The sequence below is a fragment of the Pholcus phalangioides genome, unplaced genomic scaffold (assembly GCF_987345545.1).
Source record: "Pholcus phalangioides strain wild (caught in Gottingen) unplaced genomic scaffold, Ppha-v1.0 ptg000022l_1, whole genome shotgun sequence".
Taxonomy (NCBI): Eukaryota; Metazoa; Arthropoda; class Arachnida; order Araneae; family Pholcidae; genus Pholcus; species Pholcus phalangioides.
Genome location: NW_028301615.1, coordinates 34,910,380 through 34,932,747, shown reverse-complemented (window position 1 = coordinate 34,932,747; position 22,368 = coordinate 34,910,380). Strand labels below are relative to the sequence as shown.

Here is a 22,368-nt window from a genome sequence, read left to right as displayed (position 1 = left end):
CCGCAACTGCGCATCGATACATTGGTTGAAAGGCTTTCGTTGTCATAGCAACGCGTGATGCGGCTACCTCGTAGCTTCACCTTCACTGCAAAGTTAACCTGAAACGAACTATAGATATTTTCGTGTATGAACTTTTGGCAATGACTGGTGATATTTGGCAAGAATTGGATTGATCTCTATTTTTCTTCAAATCAGAACATGCTCGCTTTGTCCATCGTTCCTCTGAGCATTTAGGAGAGTCTGAAAATAAGCTATATTTGGCGAAGAATGGTGACATTTAGAGAGAATTAGTGATACAGTATTTGGGAGAATTGGGTATTGATTTCTTGTTTTCTCCTCAAATCGAAACATATTCGCTTTGTCCATCATTCTTCTGAGCAATCAGGGAGTCTGCAAAGAAGTAAGGTTTGGAAAGAAATGGTGATTTAATGAGAATTGGGGATACATGTGTTTGGTAAAAATCGTAAAAATTTGTTGAGAATTGGTGGTATAGTAAGAATTGGTAATATTTAGCGATATATAATTGGTGATTTCCAGTGAGAATCGGGGATATTTGATGATAATTGGCGTTATTTGGTGAGAATCAGGGATGCTTGGTGTGAATTGACTTGATGTCTTAGTTTCGTCAAAATAAAATCTGTTGGCTTCATCCATCATATCCCAATCTACGAGAGCAAACAAGCCCCTTTCATTTACTCGCTCACAGTACATTATTCATATGCTTACTTCTCACTCACTCAATGCTCACATATGGTTGCTCTCTCAATTTTTCACTTACCAAGTAAGTAAGCGCTCTCACTCGCTCACTGATTCCGTCATTCCTTCGATTCCCCGCTATCGAACTTTTGTCGATGATTCCCATCCTTTCAGGGAATTAATCGTTCGTATGTGAATTTCCCGTGAATCTTCAGTCACAAGATGGGCGATACATTGGAAATCTCCTTTTAGTCACCAAAAATAAAATAAAGTACCATCGTCGCCAACACAACAGCGATTTTTGTAAGAATTTATTACCCAAGAATCCTCATAAACTTTTTTGACTCTCGTCACGGAATGAAATAATACACTAAGAATCATTTTGTTTTGATTTCTTTACGGCTCCTTCCTTATGTGAAAGCCATCATTCCGAAACCTAACAAGACCCTTTTTAGCCATCTTCTCGATTCGCCCATCATCATCATCATCATCATGGTCATCACTACCGGAAACGGAGTTGCCAATGCGTTGGCCCATCGCATATCAAACCAGAAGAAGAAGCATTTAAAAAAGGGTCATTTCGTTAGGCTTTTTCTTTTCCATTGTGGAAAAGAAAGAAGACCATGATGAGATGATGGTGCCGAGGATGAGTCTCCGAGATGATAATAAAAAAACTCACGGTTATGACCCCTTATTCCGTCCACCTTTTTTTGCATGTGGATACCCGTACAAGAGAAAACTAAGTACATTTGACCAGCCCTTGTACCAACCTCGACCTCTACAAAGCGACCTCTGGGGATGATTGTGATGAGGCGTGGGTGGCATTTTTTTCACTATCGGAGCCATTGCCAAGGTATTCTTTTTTTTCTTACTTTGCTCCGATTTGCTCTGGGTTTTAAATCAAAACCTCGTTTAATGATATACTTGATGGCAGTCTCGAGGGTGGATGGATGGATGAATAACGTTTAGTACCGATTGAACTCTCGAAGATGAGTGAGTGAGTGCAATGAAAGAGAATGTATAATCCGGGATTGTGATGTATGGGGTCAAACGTCATCTTGAGGTCGTTTGTCTGTTGAATAAATCTGACGATTTGCGTTGATTACAAATTAATTTTAAAAATGTGCTGATGGGTATTCTTGATATTTATCCATCCTATCATTAACTCTTTAGTTCTATGGCCACGTGACTTAGACTATGTGAAAGGGCAAAAACGTCGATGTTGTTTATCCTGATTTCCAGGAGGCATTCGATCAGGTCCAACATGATAAACTTTTGAAGCGTTTACATGAGATTTGGATTGAGGGGAAACAACGTTGAATTGGATAGAATCTTGGTTGAGAGATAACCACCATAACCACAACGGATTATGGTGAATGGGCAATTTCTCTGATTGGACAGGTATGAAAAGTGGAGTCCCTCAAGGAAATGTCCTTCCCCATACTTTTTTTCACTTTTCATCGATAAACTCGATCAGGGTATCGATGGGATCGTTAGCAAATTCGCAGATGACGTGAAGCTAATGAGGGTAGTTGGGAATCAAAGCGATAGGGAATTGTTCCAGGCCAATCTAAGCGGGACTGCAGCGTGAGAAATGAATGGAGCATGTCTTTTAGCGTTGATAAGTACATGGTCACTTATTTTGGTTCGATAACCCCACGTTTCACTTACAAGTTGAATGGTGTTATTATTCCGGATGCAACTAGGATCTTTGGCTGTATTTCAGATTGATCTTTGGCAATTCCAGGTTGAGGTGTCGCAGGGAATTTTCCCCTAATAGGTTTGTTAATAAATGGAATAGCTTAACTCCGGGGGTCGTGAATTCTAACACGATTGACACTAAGAAATACGATAAACATATTGGGCTATGAGAAGCTACCCATACTTAGATAAGACAACTATAGATATTTTTTATGTGGGAATTTCTTTATATTTTATCATGTATATAGTTTTTAGTTCTTACAATCGCACTTTTAATTGGGTTGCTACCTCTGACAATTTTTTTTTTTTGGCTGTAATTGACAACTTTACTTGCCTTTGGCAATTTTTTGCGTAATTTGGGATATCGTAATGGATTCCGATTAAAAATATTTTTATGAAGGAAATTTATGGTCAACCAAAAGACATCTATGTTTGGGCGCATTGATACGGTTTTTCTGGCACAACTTTTGCGGGCCGGATCGAACCTCTTGGCGGGCCGCATTTGGACCGCGGGCTGGAGGTTATGCCCCCGTAGGCAGCTCAATTATGTTAATACTACTCCGACCTGTGTAGCACCCGTTCTGATGGAGGTATTTCATTGCTGCGGTAAAAAAATGCTACTTTTTCAAAAAAAATTAAAAAATTCTCATTAATTTTTGTTAAATTCAGATCAATTTTCCTCAACTTTTAAAAAAAAAGATTGTGAATCTGAAATTCTGTATCAAACTAGCAGTAATACCACCAAACATCAACTCTGGCCATATCGCAATTTACGGCCATCAATGAGATGGGTACGAAATGAAGGCGCTGTCTATCGTTAGCCTCGTATTCCTCAAACTCGTTACGAAAAATATCTTATCTATATCCTCCCTCGAGTTTGAACTTTCTTTCATTTATCAAAAAGAACTCCAAGCCATCTTAGTGTAAACCCCAACTTTTTACATCACTTAGTTGATTTCTTATTAATTTAACATTTATTCTTCGGAGGAGAGGTCTTTACGTGACGTCATTTTTGTACTGGATAGGATAACGGAATTCAATGAAATCCTTTTGACTAAAAGAAGTTTCTAAAAAAAATCCATACTTCCGTAGTTTTCTACGATTCACCGTAGTTCCATATTTTATGGTAGAAATCTGCAGAAACTATGGAAATTCCGTAGTAATTTTCAAGTATGTGTGTGTGTGTCCCATATACCAAGTTTCATCAAAATACCTCCATCAGAACGGGAGTTACATACATCTGAGTAGTAAGTTTTATAACCACCCTGTATATGCAAAGAAATATCTTTGAGTTGGGAGATTCCAGCTAATGGAATTTATTTCTTTTCTCAAGATTGATACGAAAATACGGAACCTTCAAAGAGACAGCTGCGCCCATGAAAAAATAAGAAGTCATCTTTAGCCCTCATCGACGAGCCTTAACTTTTTTGGTGCACATTCAACATCAAAGGCTATTTCAGAAACGCGTGCTCTAATAGTAAACATAAAGGTCTTGATGGAGGCTTTAATTTTAAGGTCCATTCTTTCCGGATTAAGATTTCGAGAGCAAAAAAAAAGGAATATGAACATGGTCTTGACAGATCCCCATTTTATTATATGATGAACTTTTTATCATCTCCACTGAAAATTTCGAAAGATGACGTGAAGACGGCCGATGGTGATGGACGCGGGCATTCAAAAGTCTACCTTTTCGTAATCTTAATCCCTCTTTTGTAAGAAATATGCTTTATGATGATTTTTGCTCTGGAACCTGTCTCGTGTAGGCATCCGTGATGCCACACCCCTCAAAGAAGAAATGAACTCAATAATTGAGTTCCCGGATTTCAGATTAGTTAAAGTGGAATTTCTGGTTCCTTTTCAAGAGCATGCAGGTAATCCACGTTTTTATATAGGAAAAGAGAAGCCACGACGTTGATTTCAATACCGAGTATGGTCCTTCTACGACGAGAATGGACCTAAATACGTCACCTGACATAAAATGATTTGATTCTCCCACCCTAGAGCAGGGGCTCTTAACCTTTCGCGTTTCATAGACTCTTTATGTTACTAATATGGAAACCCCAACTTGCAGAATAATTTTCAGCGTTACAATAATATAAAACAACAAATTGATTATTTGCTCATAGGACCTACTAAGAAAATATTCAGGCATCACCCCCTCCTGGGGATTCTCTTGCCCCTGGCTAAGAAACTCTGTTTTTGATCAACAGTCTTTGAAATCGATTCAGTAGTGAATGAAATCTTTATTATAATAACGTTCATACCTTATTTCAGGCTGTTATGGAAAAGCCCGAAAAGGTATGAACGCCGTGTTCCAGGCCACTTTGCTCCCATCATTCGATTCGTATAATATGGGTTAAAGCTCACACAGGAATTACAGGTAATGAGATGGCTGATCGCCTGGCCAAGGATGCCACTAGTTCGACCACAGAGGACCAACACTTATTGCCATACAGCCCCCCTCAAATACCAATTAAAGAGTGAAAGTGGCAAGCACAATGGGATCATAATGTCCAGAAGGACGCATATGGAATCCAACAGCACGTTCGCTGGCATCGTTTCATTTGGTCGTGCGAAAAGATTATTATAGGTACAGAGCATGGGTCCGTTACCAGTATATTCAGAACGTTTTAGAAAGCCCAACAATGGAGTGTGTCTCTGTATTCAAGTCGGGACATTACAGCATAATCAGTGTTCCTGCCCGCACACTGAACAGTTCCATTTCAGAAATATTTCCGGATAATGGAAAACTTTGCTGGAAGCGACGCGTTACTCCAGAGTCCAGTCAACTTCGGCCGACTTCACCAGCTGATAAAATTCCTGGACAAAAATCTTCATCATATCCATACCAAATGGGTCAGCACGAAGCGTAAACAAGGTGCTGACGACGACTATGTACCAACTAGGTGCTTTCGCCCGGACCCTACTAGAATATACGATCTGCGGCCTAGTCGCTGATATCCATCTACTGAAAGCCAAGCGACGTTGCGCCTATCAACATTTCGTACTGACGAATGTCTAATCCACTTGTAAATTGAGATTATATTCCAGAGACAATCAATCTTAATTAGTCTTGGCCATACTCTACGATTGTTAAAATCAACTCTTTACTATAAGATAAGCGTGATCTAACAATTATACCTTTCAGATCTGAATCAAAGATCAGTACGTATAAACCACCGACAAATCAAGATCATATATATATTAGCGATAATTTATCACGTCAAAGTCGCGCGATTCTACAATTTCATTTACCATCCGTACATGAGCCATGTAAGTTACGCGCATGGAGGTTCCCATGGATGTCTCTGTGCTACTTGTCCCTAAGACTTATTAATACATCTTATTTGGAGAAACACCAGGAGTCATTATATCTTCCTGTATAGGACTATTAAGCAACGTATAACAACAAAGACGGGCCGGCGTTGCGGAGAGACGATATTTATACCCGTCTTTTATACCAGAAGTATTACAGGACACTTCATGGGCGAAGATACGGGAGGGGGCATGGGGGGCATTGCCCCCCCCCCCAGCGTCAAAGATGAAGTTGACTGATCTAACGTATATATGCATATATGAATTGACATCATCATGATCATCATCATCGTGCCCCCCCCCCCAGAAATAATGACCGTGACCCCCCCCCCAGACTTCCAAGCCTATCTCCGCCTATGCAGGACTTCCGTCCTGTGTACTACAGGATCATCCAGATTTTACGAACCAACGGACTCATCGGGAATATACCTCAACAAGACTATGACCACAGTGTCAAGGGACGCTGTTTAAAGCGCATGGACGCTAGAGTGTTCATCTTCGGATGGGATCAAGAACTTTCGGAAGATTATGATGTATAGATTTTATATATATAGTTGATTTTTTTTTTCTCTCTCTCTTCCTCCGTATATTATGATCCGTTCATTGACGAACATTGATTACGTGTGAATCTATATGTGCAATCTATATGTAATATTTTTATTTATTATCTTTTAAAGATATTTAATAAAATTCCAGACTCACATCCATCCTTTGGGAACGCTTCGATACATCACTGAGATGGGAAGCGGGGTGTGTTTGGTCTTCAAAGGTCAAAGGCTTCTTTGAAGCAGACGTTTCGTCCACTACTGCGGTGGGCACCTTTAGTGCATTTTTCGACAAGCGAGGTGGCGAAACGACCCCCCCCCCCCCCACTTGGATGACCGTTATCCATTGAGGGTTTCGCTGGAGACTCGGAAGGATCAACATCGTCGTTGTGACATCGAGCAAAGTCTTTAATCCGAGTCTTTAAATTTGAATTGGGGGGGGGGGGGGGGTCGGAATTCGGAAAAGATGATTTTCTGACCATCCTGATCTTGGTATTTCGGATTGTCGGGTGCCATATCTGGCTCAAGTGCGTAGAAATTGTCCTTGTGCTTGACGATCTCTATAGCTTCGCGGTTCAGTCGGGAGTAGAAATCTGTTTCTGAAGAGAAGATATCGGTGTCTTGGAAGTGGATGTCATGACCCTTGAGGAAGGCATGGTCAGAAGGCTTTTCTGTTTGCCCCAGGCGACGCGACGGGGCGTTGATGCTCGGTGAGGCACAAATTGAAGCCGATCGCTCGTGAGACGGATTTATTGAGATTTATACAAATTTTACCTCCCCCCCCCCCCCGCCCTTCTCCCATTCTACAAACTTGTACACTCATTCCTCAAATTTGCCTCCCCCTCTGAACTTTCCTGTCTGGGGGAGGTTCAGAGGTCGGTTAACTGACCTGTGCGCTGTGATCCCACCCAGACCGCTAAGCCCACCTGTAAATACGCCGCTGACCTTGAGCTTGCAGCACTGAACGGATAAAATCCAACAACAAATGATTCTCGAGACTAAACAGAGAGAGAGAGCAATCGCCGTAATAAGGCCTAGGAGCCGCCATTCCAGGTGCCTTACGTCTTGCAACGTTCTTATCTTTAAGAAAAAAGAAAACAAGTTTGTTTTTTTTTTTTTTCAGCACCATCACAGTTTTGTGCCGAAAAATTTCCGTTTTATAAGCCGCACGTATTCGCTGATCCGAATTCCCTCTCACAGGTGAGCAAATTACGCAGATTTCTAGTATAATATCAAGCCAAAAAATGGCTACTGTTTTTCTTAAACGAATTCATAAACACCGTAAGATGTTTAAGACGTAATGTTGAGGTAACAGAACGAGAGGTTTCATCTGTAGAATGTTTTTGAAATTGTTTAGGATGTATTTATAGTGGGTATGGGCACTATGTGGGACAGGTATCCATCTACGACAGTGGTTCTCAACCCTTGGAAGCCCGCGATCCGGTTCAGAGCCGTCTTAAACAACACAGTGGGCCACCGCGGAAAGTGATATTCCGGGGCCCCTAATTGGCTGAAAGTGTATACTTATATATTTCTATGTTTTCTCTTGAAAATCATGGCATTAGATCTCGTTATCACGAGGCCCCCCCCCCCCCTTATGCATTTGAGGCCCCAATCAGTGCCAGGGTGGACCCATGCATTAAGACGGCAATGGTCCCGGTTGATATTATTTTGTGATTTAAAGACCCGGTCATACACACGATTAATCCGAAATACAGTCAAACTCGGTCAGAACCACCTCTGCTATAACGTCAATAATTGGAGGGTTCGGATTGATTCCCATAGAGCAAAGGTGCTCAAACTTTTGGAGAGTGTGGGCTACTTCATTGGTTTGGGAATGTGCCGCAGGCCACTTCATTGGTTGGAAACGTTTCACGGGCCGGTTGAATTATCTGGAAATGTGCCGCGAGTCACTCAGGTGATCTGAAAGTTTGCCACGAGTTACTTGAGTGACCTGGAAACGTGTCACTAGCAACTTGAGCGATCTGGAGTTGCGCTTTGAGTCAATTAAATGATCTGGAAATATGTCAAGATCCATTTTAAGTCGGGGGTGCTCAAACTTTTTCCACCCGCGGTGCCCCTTTCCCCTAATCAACGCTTATCCGCAGCTTCTCAGAGTAGTTTAACAAAGAATCTCTTCGAAAAACCTTTGTTAGGGCCGCCGCTCCGTGACGTCCCTGACAAAGGTTGGTGGCGCGCAGTTGAGAACCCCTGACTTAAGTGATCAAAAGTAATTCCCACGGGCCTCTTAAGTAAACTCTAAATTTGCCGCTTAAATGACCTGTGTGAGCTGTGACCCACACGAGTGATCTGTAAATGACCACGAGCCACTTACGTCAACTGGATGTGTGCCGCAGGGTCTTCCAAGTGATTTTAAAATGTGCTTGAAAGATCCTGCAGTAGTGATCTGTAAATGTACTTTTTTTTTAGCAGGCTTAAATAACCTGTAAATGCACCACGGGCCACTTAAGGGATCTGATCATTTTTCGTGGGCCACTTGAGTGGTTTGACGTTTGACTATTTATCGTAGAATCATCAGATGTCTCCAAGGGCCGGTCACGTTCGTCCCACGGGTTTCGGGTTGAGCATGTATGCCATAGAGAATGATGTTAATGAACCTTGTTTATAGCGTCGATGAAAAGTAATCACCTCGGATATAACGGCAAATTTTTAATGACGTTTTTCGCCCCAGAAATTCCTCAGATTAGAGCTGAATCACACCCAGGGAACGTTCGCCTATACCGACTGCTCATCAGCATGACCACATACAACAAACATTTCCGTATTCTTTTTGCCCTTTTCCGACTACAGTAAAACCTCGCTTTTGCGGACACCGGAGGGGACAAAAAAAAAAAATATTCGTCCGTAAAAGAGAAGGTGACCGTTAATCAGGGGTTTGAAATGCATACTTTTTATCACACAAAGGGAAATAAATTATTATTCGGCCGCTAAAGAGGGTTGTCTGTTGTCGTTATAACGGAGGGGTTTTTTTACTTCATTTTTTCATAGAAAGTATGTCCCGATCTTTACTATAATCATGAACAAAAGTACTTTGCTTTATTTATAAAATTGTTATATAGTGAACATGACTACAGCAGATTCCCGCTTATAACGTTTTTGAAAAACCGTCATGAGAAAATGTACGTAATTCATGACCATATTTCCTGTATACAACGTATGCAGAAAAATGCTTTAAACGGGAAGTCTGAATGAATATTAGTAAGAGCTGGGGGGAGGGGGGAAGAGTACCGTCGTACCAAGCGGGAAACGTTCTAAGTGGGAACGTGTTTTTTTTTCAAACCCGACACAGCACTACCGCCCCGCAGGCAATTTACTACCTAGTGAGTTGTAACTCCTAGGAGAATTACTACATAGTGAGTTGTGCCGAAAGCGTAACTTTATGTGTACCTAACAGTCTGTTTAGTTGAGAACCACAGAAAACCAAATTCAGCCGACCACCACTGTGGCGACGGTGGGGTTCGAACCCGGGACCTCGCGACGCGAGTCCGCCACTATGACCACTCAGCCTCCACAGCGGCAGGCTCGCATTCGTTATCGGATCATGACTTTCAGCGTTGATAAGTGCGTGGTCGCTCATTTTGGTTCGAACAACCCACGATTCACCTACGAGCTGATGTGGCCCGTGACCTCAAATCTAATTTCTTGAAAATTGGCGGCATATTGCCAGATCACTCAAGTGACTCACCGTGCAGTTCCACGTCACTTGTGATCCACGGCACATTCCGAGATCACTAAAAGAACCCGCGGCACATTTACGGTTCACTTAAATTATCTGTGGGGCTGTTCTATATCACTTAAGGTGGGTCCGGACGCATTCTCACTTCAGTTAGATGGCACTCGCAACATTCCCGGATCACTAACGTGATCTGTGGAGCTGTTCCAAATACGCTAAGTGGCCCGGACGCAGTTTCATTTTCAATTAGATGGCACGTCGAACATTCCAGAATCATTTAGATGATCTGCGGGGCTGTTCTAGATCACTCAAGTGGCCCGGACACATTCCCATTTCACTTAGATGGCACGCCCACATTCCCGGATCATTTTGGACAAGGGTGCTCAACCTATCGGACAGTGCGGGCCACTTCAATGGTTTGAGAACGTGTTACGAGCCATTTAACTGATCTGCAAATGTGGTTTAATTGAAGTGAGAATGCGCCGCAGACCACTTGAGTATTTAAAACAGTGCCCCAGGTCACTTCAGTTATCTGTAAATGTGTTGTGGGTCAATTAAGTGATCCGTGAATGTACCCAGGTCACTTGAGTGATCTGTGAATGTACCCAGGTCACTTGAGTGATCTGTAAGTTTCTGGGGGTTTGCTGATTGAAGTGATGTGGAACCGTAATTGCCGGTCAAATTAAGTATTGCGGGTCACTTATAGTTATTTGGTAATGTGTTGCTTTGTTCATTTTTACAAATGTAGATTAGAGGCCACGGGCCACATCAAATGACTCCGAGGACCACATTTGGCCAGCGGCCCATTTGTTGAGCATATATGATGTAGGTGATCGACGTTGTTCTAGATCACTTAAGTGGCCCGGACACTTGACCTAGATGGCTTCACTTCACTTCCTTATAATTGGAGGTTTTGATAATTTAGGTGAACTTGCGGGGCCACTTCAGATCACTTAAGTGGCCCTCGTCGCATTCTCACTTCACGTAAAGTGACACCTGCTACACTTTTTCAAAATTAATAAAGTGGAGCGCGACCTCCAAAAAGGTTCAGCACCCTTGCTGTAATTGTTTAGGGGAGCTCGTCGTGGGCTCCCCCTTTCATCTGATCCTCACCTGTGCCATTCCCCCCATAAAATATTCTAGGATCAGTGTGTATTAATAGGACGGCTTAGCGTGCCCTCTCGCGCCCAGGGCAGCAAATCTGAGGAATAAGTGGTAGAATATCAATAGAAGGGAGTGGCAAAATTTACACAATCCTCAATAAATCCGTCTCTGCCCAGACAGCTGGGGAACTAAGTCAATAAGTTGCAAAATAATTGGCTGGGAGAGTTTGCAAGCACGTGAGCGAGCAAAGCAGTGGCCTAAAGAGTGAGAGACCATGTCAGTAAGTGAGCTAGAGCCTGTGCAAGATTGTGAATGACCAAAATTAATTGCTTGTGAATGACCAAAAGAGTGAGCTACAGCATGTGCAAGATTGTGAATGACCAAAAAAGTGACATAGAGCATGTGTAAACGTGTAAATGATCAAAAGAATGACGAGAGCCAGTGCCGTCTTAATGCATGGGCCCATCCGGCCACGACCCGGGGGTGTGGTGGTCTCGGGAGAAGAAGGGCCTCACAAAAATGAGATCCGGTTGAAATTTTCTAGAATTTACAAAGTAGAGTCCCACAAAGTCCAGTCCAAAGTTGGCCCGGAGGCCCCCCCCCCCCCGATGCTCTTAAGATGGCCCTGACTAGAGCATGTATAAACGTGTAAAGGATCGAAAAAGTGACACATAAAGAAAGGAACCATGTTGGTGAGCAACTAAATGAGTCGCCTTAGAGCGCGTGCAAGTATGTGTGTGACCCAGAGCACGTGCAAGAACGTGAGTGTCCAAAACAGTGTGCAAGCACAGCAGTGACCAAAAGAGTGCGCAAGCATCTGAATGATTAAAAGAGTCCGCAAGCATCTGAATGATTAAAAGAGTGACTTAGAGAGTGTTTGAGCAGGTGAATGACCAAATGAGTTACTCAGAGACACGGGTGTACGAGTAGGAGGAGGCCGAGCGGATTACAGCACAGGGCGACTAATTTCGAGTGGTCAAGAAAACTATAATGGAGGAGGGAGATAAAATTCATGTAGCACCCACGGGCAAAAAAAACATAAATGTGCCACTTCCCAAGACCGCAAGGGGGACATGTAGCCCCAGGTTGAGAGCCACTGGACGATTGTAGGGCTCGAATCTCGATTAAAAATGATGAGAGAACTTTTGTTTTTCCTGTGCGCGTGCAGGTCATCTTCTAAGGAATCATGAACACGACGGGAGGTCTGCCCGAAGAAAGCGGAGTTAAGATGCCCGAAGGTCACTTGAGGTGCATGGACGACGACGGCACGAGCCAGGTGTCGTACTGCCGGAACCCGTACGGCGGCATGGAGGACTACGACGACCGCGAACAGCAGCGGTCGCCGTCACCCAGGAGCCGCGGCGGCTCGATCTCCAGGAACGGCCTCCAGCAGGGCGAAGACGACGAGTTCAAGGACTGCGCAGAGAACGACTCGCTCAACTCGTCGTGGCACGAGCTCGAGAGCAGCGCCGAGCGGTTGCTCAGGGAGGAGATGGAGTCCGTCCAGAAATCCTTCTCGCCCGACATGCAGCTCAACTTCTTCGTGAGTTTTACCTTTACCTACATTACTAACCTATGCGTATTTACGGCAGGACCGTCTTATTAAGGCCGGGATCACACTATAAAAGTTTGGTGAAATATTAATTTTATAAAACTTATATTAATAATGCACTTATATGCTTATAAATATTTTATAAAACTTTAAAAAACAACCAATAAGGCCGGTATTACACTGTAAAATTTTGATAAAATCTAACCAATAAAGTTATTGGTTACATTCTAGTAAATGCAACCGGTAACCTTATTGGCTGCATTTTTCAAGTTTTATAAGAGGACTTTTACCAAACTTTTATAGTGTAATATCGACCTTAGACCATCGGTTACATCCGATGCGCTTATTGGCTGCATTTTTCAAGTTTTATAAAATAACTTTCTAAAACTTCTACAGTGTAATGCCGGCCAAAGAGTACTGCCTCCCCCGGCCAAAGCGCCCCCCCCCCCCCCCACCAAACTACAAATGCTTCCTAGCCAATTTACATGTTCGATCTCAAAAATCTTACTCAAATTCGATTATCATGAGATCCTCCCTGCACTTAAGGGCCCCGGGTCGTGCCAACACCAACTTTGACCTTTGAAGACCGGATACACCCCGCTTCCCATCTCAGAGAGATATCGAAGCGTTCCCGAAGGATGGGTGTATCCGGAAAGTTTTATTAAGAACAACGTAACATGACCACCTCAGACGAAGGCAGCAAAATAAAATAATTTACATAAAAATTGATCGTCAACTTCTGAAGTCATATAACAAATAAAAAAACTCTAAACAATCAATGGGCAATCAAAATTATAAACGGGATTATAGGATGGTGGTGTATAGCCGTCCATCCCATAAGAATCTAGTAATCGTCAATTGGAAGCCAACACCAACTACAGAACAACTCCGCACGAAGCTCGTGACGTCACTGAAGAAGGCCATTTCACCTATTGCCATTGGATATAGCAGGCCGACGCATGTGAAATCTTTACCTGTTTTGCAGTATATCCAATGGCAATAGGAGAAATGGCCTTCTTCATTGACGTCACAAGATTCTTTCGGAGGCCTTGTGCTGTAGGTGGTGTTGGTCGTGCTCGGGTGAGTCCTTGAGTTAAGACGCCATTTATTTACGGGTGGGAGGGGGCTTTGAGGGCTATAACCCCAGGGGGGCAAATTTGGAAGGACGGCTGACTTTGGGGGGGGGGCTGTAACCCTCTGGGTGCTTATATGGGGACAGCGGGGGGGGGGGGGTCTGGTCGGTCTCGAAGCCGATTTGAGGAATGGGTAGTCAAGAAAATCAGTAGAATGGGAGAGACGGCAAAGGATTCACTCACCGTCAATGAGTGACCAAATGAGGGTTTGCGAGTGATCATGTGAGTAAAAAAAAGAGTGTGCGAGCGCATGGAGATCAGAAGAGATCAAAAGCGTGACGAAAGGAGTGTCTGAGCGTGGGCGAGACTTAATTTCTGGTCAGTGAGTGACCAAAAAAATGAAAAGTATGGTGCAATCATGTGAATGACCAAAAGAATGGCCCTCTCTGAGGTTACTCAGTTAGGACATGGAGTCCGTCCAGAAATCCTTCTCGCTTGACATGCATGTAGCTCAACTTCTTCGTGAGTTACTTTACCTACCTATCATTGTGTGCAGGTGCGTGTTTACAGAAAAAAATATAGGGATATAGCCCAGGGTGGTAAGTTCGGAGGGGCGGCAAGAAGATGTATGCAGTATAGAATGCAGTATAGAGCATGATGGGAGAAATTTTATAGCTTACAAGCGGTGGAACAAAAAATCCGCCACTGCCTAGAGAGCGAGGGACTTGGTCACTCACTGAATGCCAATGCGTGACCTATAAGTTTTGTATGTGATGTAAACAAAAGAGCGTGCAAACAGATGAGGGATCAAAGGAGTGGCGTGGGGAGAAATCGAAAGAGTGACCAAGATAGCAAAGAACCTGTCAATGAGTGATCAAAAGAGCGACCAAGAGTTCAAGGGACCAGATTAGTGAGACACAAAAAGAGTGTGTAAGCATGTAAATGACCAAAAGAGCGACCATGAGAGCGAGAGACCAGGTGAGTGAGGAGGATTGCAGCTCATTTGACTTAGGACGGGGGAGGGGGGGGTGGCTGGTCGTTCTCTTCGACCAACCTTCCAGTCTCCAACATCGTTCCCAACTTCGAGGTGTGTACGCGAACCGATCTCCCAATAAAAAAGTCTCGTCGCAGATAGCAACAGGCCAACACCGATGCAAACATTCAACCATCACACTTCACTCATATTTCGAAAAACAGATGGCAGCACTATAACAATCATTACACAATAACAAATTTCACATTAGGTTCACAACACACATGCATCCTAACATGTATTCATTCGTTAGAAATTACACGGAGAAGAATGTGGATGAGGTGCATGTTTAGTAGTTGTAGTAGCCTCCAACATTTTGACGACGGCGGATCATTGCTGATGAGTGGTGACACTAAGAGGCGCATTTACAGGGAAAGGGGGGGGGCTAAGACGAGCCACAGCACAGGGCAGTGAACACGTTGAGGTTGCAAATTTTTGGAACGATTAGTCAAAAAAATTGGAACAGAATTTTAAACAGGTGGCAAAGACGCCTCTACCTAGATGGCGAGGGACTAGCCAGTGAGTGACCAAAACAGTGATTTAGAAAGTGTGTAAGAATTGGAGTGACGTATAAAAATTGCAAGTATGGAGGTCCTACAGAGCGAGAAACCATGTCAGAAAGTGTTCAAAAAATTACCTTGGAAGTGCACAAGCATGGGAGTGACAAGAAAAGTAAAGTGACCTAGAAAGCGAAAGACGAAAATAGTGGCCTACAGAATGTACGAGCATGAGGGGGGGGGGGGGGCAGAAAGAATGACCAATGAATGAACTGCCTGGTCAATGAGCGAGAGTTTCTATGCATGAAATGAACCCAAAGAGTTTGTAAGCATGAGAATAACCGAAAAATCGATTCAATGAGCGAGGGACGAGAATAGTGACCTAGAGAGTGTAAAAGCATGTGAGCGACCAAAAGAATGACTTAGGAACAGAGACATATTTACGGGGGGGTGGGAGGAAAACTACAGATGAGTGGATACCAAGGGGTATCCAAGTGTATCCCGGCTATAGCCCGGGATGGCGACCAATTTGAGGAATGAGCTAAGGAAGGTAGACTAAATGAGCCGCTAGTAGAGAAACCATAAATTCACGTCAAGCCAAACCAAAGACTTCCCCATGGCAATCTTTGGAACTTATTGCGCCAGATTGGACACTAGTGTGACCTCGGCTACGGGCATATGTCAACAGCACTGCCTTTATTACTTTAGTTCGCCATCTAAGATATACAGCCCCGGATCCGGGCCCGATTCTGCGTTCACCATCAGACGTATGGCAATATTGCGATGATGGTGATAACTTGGGCTGGCTAGGGTCTCTATGATTTTGCATATTATTTATGCTTTTCTGTAGTTCCCAACTTCGAGGCGCAAATGCGATCCGATCTCCCCGTTAAAATAGTCTCGCCACACAGAGAGCAACAGGCCTACAACGGTACAATTATTAAATCGTTATACTTCACTCATGTTTAGAAAAATTGATGGCAGATGGCAGCTCTACAGATAGCAAGTAACTACACATAACAAGCATTCCACAAAGACAAACTTCACGTTACGTTCACAACACGTAGTTGCACATTCCAGCACGTGTCAATTCGTTAGTAGTTTCGCAGAGGAATATGGACAAGACGCATGTGTGGTTAAATAGTAATATTATTTACGCATTTTCAATATTTTCGCTATTTTTACACGATGGAGCATTTTTCCCCTGATTTTCAGAACTTAAGACATTTTTACATTTCCGAGCATTATTTTGCATATTTCAGTACAACAGTGAAGAGTGTGATCCCCCCCTCCACTCTTTCTTTCTCTTCATTTCCGCAATTGGCAATTTTACTTAACTTTGACCTACGTTTTTGGAGTCGATTGGCGATTTTTCGGCGATATCAACAAATGTTGGTAATTTTATTTGTGCACCTTTGGCACCATTTTTGACAATGATTGGCGATTTCCTGTAATTTCCCATATTTTTCTCGGCGAAATGTAGCCAAATCTTTTTTTTAGGTTTTACGGCATATTTTTAATTTTCATAGAGCATATTCTGTTGGTTTTTAGGTCATAAAAATCCGAGCACTAGTGGAAACTGACTGTTATCCTCTGGTTGTTTATTTCGCAGAAAAGCTGGTTCGAAGATAACTTTAGGAAGACCTTCCTGTTCGGCCATTTCCTGCGGTTGATCAAGTACGCTCTGTACGAGCACATGCCGGACATGACCGTCGACAAGGACTACTTGCCGGCGACTTTGCTGTCGTTGATGCGATCCTGTTTCGCCAACTACCGCCGATATCTTTCGACTAAAGAAGAGAAGATAGAACAGGTAATCCCCCCCCCCTCTTTTCTTTTCTTTTGGTGACCCCCTCCCCGCCCCGACACGGGCAGTTTTTAAGTGGTCAATAGGTTGTAGGCCCACATTTGAGCGTTTCTATGTACATACTACAATTTATGAAATGCCATGTTTGAATTTTTCCACAGCTGAATCGAAGACTTGCAGAGAATCTTGAAGGTATGATCGGCGATGGAGCGGATCTGAGTCAGAGGTACGACGAGGACTTTTAGTATCGCTAAAGTATCCGTAATCACTTGGTAAAATGTAAAAATAGGGCGATTCTACCTCAGAGCTCATGTTCCCCAAAAGCATCGGGGGGGGGGGAATTACGGGCAATCAGGGCCGTCTTAAAAGCATCGTGCCCCCCCCCCCCTCCACGCCCTCTCGGGTGACTTTTTGAAGTGACTTTTCTGAGATTATCTATCCGGTTAGAAATGCCTGTCTAACAATTTGCATACGTGCTTACTTGCGTAATTTTCAATCAGATCTCATTTTCATAATAGCGTTCAAGGGCCCAACATGTGTGTGCCCGTGTATGTGCCAACACTATCTATAGCAGAAAGCCTCCGCGTGAAGCTCGTGACGTCACTGAAGAAGGTCATCTCACCTATAGCCATTGGATATAGCAGGCAGACGCATGCGTCATCTTTACCCTTTTTGTGTAATATATCTAATAGCTGTAAGGTGAGATGACCTTCATCAGTGAAGACACGAGCTTCACGCGGAGGCTTTCTGCTATAGATGGTGTTGGCACACACGGCCCGTGGGCCCTTGAACGCTATTATGAAAATGAGATCTGATTGAAAATTACGCAAGTAAGCACGTATGCAAATTGTTGGACAGGCATTTCTAACCAGATAGATAGTCTCAGAAAAGTCACTTCAAAAAGTCATCCGAGAGGGCGTGGAGGTTGTTGGCCGTGCAAGGGTGGGATCCATGCGTTAAGACGGCAGGATACTATTCTGACGCTTCTATCTCGCATAAATATCAGCCAATCATTTCACATACTTTCAAAAACATAGCACCATATCTCATTAGATTGGACGGAAGGACCACTGTAAGGGCTCCTGTAGCCCACTTGAATATCGGAATTGTATGTTTTCTAAGTGAAAGAAGTTGCAGAGCTTCACAAGTGTTGACACGGAGTTGTTTTCTTTGCAGTATGAAGGAGATAATCCTAGCCTACCAGCAGATTATAGCCTCGGCGACAGACAGAGCCATAAATTCACGGGAACAAGCCGAAAGCTTACGGACGCAGCTGAAGGAGACCATGTAAGTCCTGTTGGCATTCCTTACACTTATAAGCTACTCGACCCTTCAATGGTCATAGTGACGGATTCCCATCGCGAGGACCCGGGTTCGCACCCCGCTGGTGGTCGGCTATAGCTAGTTTTCAGTGTTTTCCAACTTCGGGGCGGGGAATGCGATCTCCCCATTAAAAAATCTCGCCACCGAGAGCAACACACCTACAACGGTACACTACCCGTTATAGTCTAATTTTCTTGACTCCTTCCTCAAATTCGACACCTTCTGCTCTCTCTTTAAGTCCTTGACCTCATATCCCTCTCCACTCCTGCAAGTACACTTAAATCACTCTTTTGGTTACTCCCATGCTCACACTCCCTAAGTCACTCTTCTAGTCATTCACAGGCTTGTACACTGTTTTGGCCACTCACATGCTTGAACACTGTTTTGGCCACTGAAACGCTTGCACACTGTTTTGGTCACTGACATGCTTGAACACTGTTTTGGACACTCACGTGCTTACTTATTGTTTAGGTCACTCGCGTGATTCACATTGTTTTGATCGCTCGCATGCTTGCACACTGTTTCGGTCACTCGCATACTTCCACGCTGATTCGGTCACTCGCATGCTTGCTCACTGTTACGTTCACTCACACACATACTTGTACACGCTCTAGGTCAGTGATTCCCAACGTGGGCGTTAACGCCCCCTTGGGGGCGATGGAAAGTTCCAGGGGAGCGGTAGAAACTACGGGTATAACATAGGATCCTATGGGTTAGATTGCGTTACGGGGGGATGGGAGAAAAAATTTCTGAAAAGGTGGGGGGGAGGCGATAGGACAAAAAAGGTTGGGAAACTATGCTCTAGGTTCTCAACCTTTTTTGACTCGCGGAGCCCTTACAAGTAAAAAAATTCTATGGGGGAGCCCAATAGGCCAACTTTTTAATTATTCATCAAGTTAGTGATTTATTTTTACTATTTAAAAATATTTAAAATTTTTTTTTTTTAAATTTTACTGTTTCTTTTAATTTTCCTCGAGTTTCCGCGGAGCCCCTGGAGGACCCCGCACACAAGGAGCCCCAAGGGCTCCGCGGAGCACCGGTTGAGAACCGCTGCTCTAGATCAATTACACACTTGCACATGCTCTAGGGCACTCACTGACCTGATCTCTCACTGTATAGGTCACTCGTTTGGTTATTCACATGCTTGCTCCCGCTCTTAGTCACTATTTTGCTCACTCTCATACTTGCTAACTCTCTAGGTCACTCACTGACCTAGTCCCCTTGCTGCCTACGCAGAAGCGGATTTATCGAGGGTTATATAAATTTCGCCGCCGCGTTCTCACATTCTACCAAATTTTCTTGTCTACTCATTCCTCAAATTTGCCGGTCTCTGAAATTTCCGCCTGGGCTATTTAGCCCGCTACAAGCTCCCCACCCGTATATACGCCACTGTAAAAGCATACATGGCCCAAGCTCTGTCCCATTATACCCCTCTCCCCGAAGAGTTGTAAATACGCCACTGGTCGTTGGGTGATGATCTTGATTTGTGGTTTGTGTTTTTGTTGCAGGGCCCGAATGAGACTGCTAGAGAAGAAACTGGTCTTGGTGGAGAAATCATCTCTTAACGCACAGCAGTCGTTGTCAGAAATACGAAACAACGTCACTTCGAGGGTAAGTTGCCAGTACTCCCTCTGTACAGGTTTGGGCTACTTTGGATCATCTGAATCAATTGCGTCGGAGTGGGGGTGCTCATGACATGGGCCTGAGCACCCCCAACAGAACTGATTCAGAGATCAAAATTTTCCATGTAAAGGAAAGACCGAAATGCGATACCCCCAAAGCAGAATATGCTGAAAACAGCGACGTTCGTCGCAGAACAATAAGGAAAGAGTTTTAAGAAAAGTGTAGAAAACGCTATTATGGGAATTTTTATACCACAGAATATTTCCAGTCAGCTGAGGACTCGTTGCAGAAACAATACAGAACATTATGCTTTGGGAGATGTGAGTACTCACAAGTTCCAGACGCTCCCGACGCCCCGATATGAATTTCCACCGTGAAGTGGGTAAATTATTAGTGCTCCCAGGGCCGTCTTAAGAGCATCGTGGATCCCCCGGGTTAAATTATTTTTTCTGTGGTTCCCCCCACCTGACTCAAAATGCTTGAATGCCAATTAACATGCTTCATCTCGAACATCTTAATCAAATCTCATTATCATTAGGGATGATTTGAGGCCCCCCCCCCCCCGGCCGTGCTCAGTATTCACTATATAAGACGGCACTAAGTACTTACTCCCTCTGTACAAGCTGCTCTACTTTGAATTATCTACATGCTACCGTAAATGTCCATTTTGCAGCACTTTTTTTTTGCCTTCCAATTTTTACTCTGTATAAACTCTTCCTGCAGGAAGATCTGGAGAGAATGGTGGCGACCGAGAAAGCATTGTCAGACACGCTGAAAACTCAGCTAGCAGACGAGCAGAGGTGCAACCACAAGCTGTGGGCGTCTCTCAAGGACCGAAACGGGCACCTGGCCATAATGGGAGCCGAACTTGCTACCTGCGTGGAGGATTCTTCGAGGAAGGCCCGACTGATAAACATCCTGGCCGGAGAGATCAGCGAGAACCTCGTCAACAACCTCGTCCCCACCATGATCGCGCGCCTACCCGAGGTCGTGGACGTGTCGAGCTTCGGCAACGACGTCTTCTCCGCCTGGGAGGACACCCTCAAGATGGCCATCAAGTGCAGGCACGATGAGGTACAGAAGCTGGACAGGCAGCTCGTCGATTACGAGCTGCTCGTTTCCGACCTCAGCTTCAAACTGACCGACAGGCAGGAGACGGTCAAGTTCCTCGAAACGGAATACTACACCCTCAAGCAGCAGGAGAAGAACCTCGTGACGAGGGTGGAGTACCAGGAGGACCGGGTGACGCAGCTCCAGGAGAAGTCCAAGAAGGCGGATCGCAAGATCTCGCTCGTGCGTGAAGACCTCAACCGGAAGCTGGACCTGCTGAGCTGTGCCAAGGACAGGATAGATAGTAAAGTCCGAGAGATAGCGCTGATGCAGAAACTTCAGGGTTCCACTCAGCAGGAGGACAACATGTCGGACAGGTCGTCCTTTTCGGTGAACACGGAGCCGAACAACATCCAGACAGGACTAGACGCGTCTTCCGTGATCGACGCCATCGCCGCCTGCGACGAGAAGAACGCCATCAAGGCCTTCGCTTCTTTCGGAGGACACAGCATCCTACGACGATCGGGAAGGGACGTGCAATGGAGCTCCACCCCGATAAAAGCTATCAGCAGCGAGCAGGAACATAGCTATCCGACCTCCGAGCAGATCGAGCAAGCTCTAGCCGAAATCAAGGTCTCGAAGAGAGAGGTCAAGAGCGAGCCCATCCGCCACGAGGACGCGTCGAAAAACGCAGAGGCATCGGCGGCCAAGTCGATCAGATTCTTCGAGAAGGACGCGCCGCTGATGTACAAGCAGTCGTCCAAGATGCCTTTCATGTCTTCCTCAGAAAAGGAAGACGGGGACGCCTACAACCATTTCGCTGTCACCAAAGACGGCCAAGGTATCGCCCACAATAGCACGTCGAGACAACAACGACTTCCCAATGTCCGTTGCAACAAAATAAGTTCCGATAGCGCAACCAATAGGCAGCAGACCTTCGTTATGATCCAAAAATTAACTACGCAGAGTAGCGGGGTCCTCCACAAACCAAATCGCTTCGGAGCCACCAGCATAGATGATGATAATCACCCCGACATGATGCTCTCGCCTAAACCGGAACGTAAATATCATCACCAATGAGACCAAAACGCTGTCACGTTACTAACTTTGCATCGCCAATAAATTGTAAAATTATGTCTGTGGCCATGAATTGTCACACACAAACAATAAAAAGAAAGTAGTTTTTTTTATCTTTTTCTAAAATATTCATGTCTTCAACGTTTGATTATATTTATATATACAAGGTGGTAACTATCGACCGCCTAATAATTACACACGTGATTCCTTGTGAAAAACTAATATCGAAAAGTATTTTCCATTTTTCGATCGGACGAATATTAAGTGAGTTAAAAGCT

General features: G+C 44.3%; 1 protein-coding gene across 1 annotated transcript; it reads left to right on the top strand.

Moving 5' to 3' along the window:
- Nucleotides 1–12,241: 12,241 nt before the first annotated feature.
- On the top strand, nt 12,242–22,212 carry LOC149070251 (uncharacterized). The gene is made up of 6 exons (XM_089249299.1): nt 12,242–12,598; nt 16,823–17,023; nt 17,179–17,243; nt 18,194–18,304; nt 19,849–19,951; nt 20,687–22,212. Exons 1-6 carry the CDS (start codon nt 12,242–12,244, stop codon nt 22,091–22,093), a joined length of 2,244 nt encoding a protein of 747 aa, XP_089105425.1. The 3' UTR covers nt 22,094–22,212.
- Nucleotides 22,213–22,368: the final 156 nt, after the last annotated feature.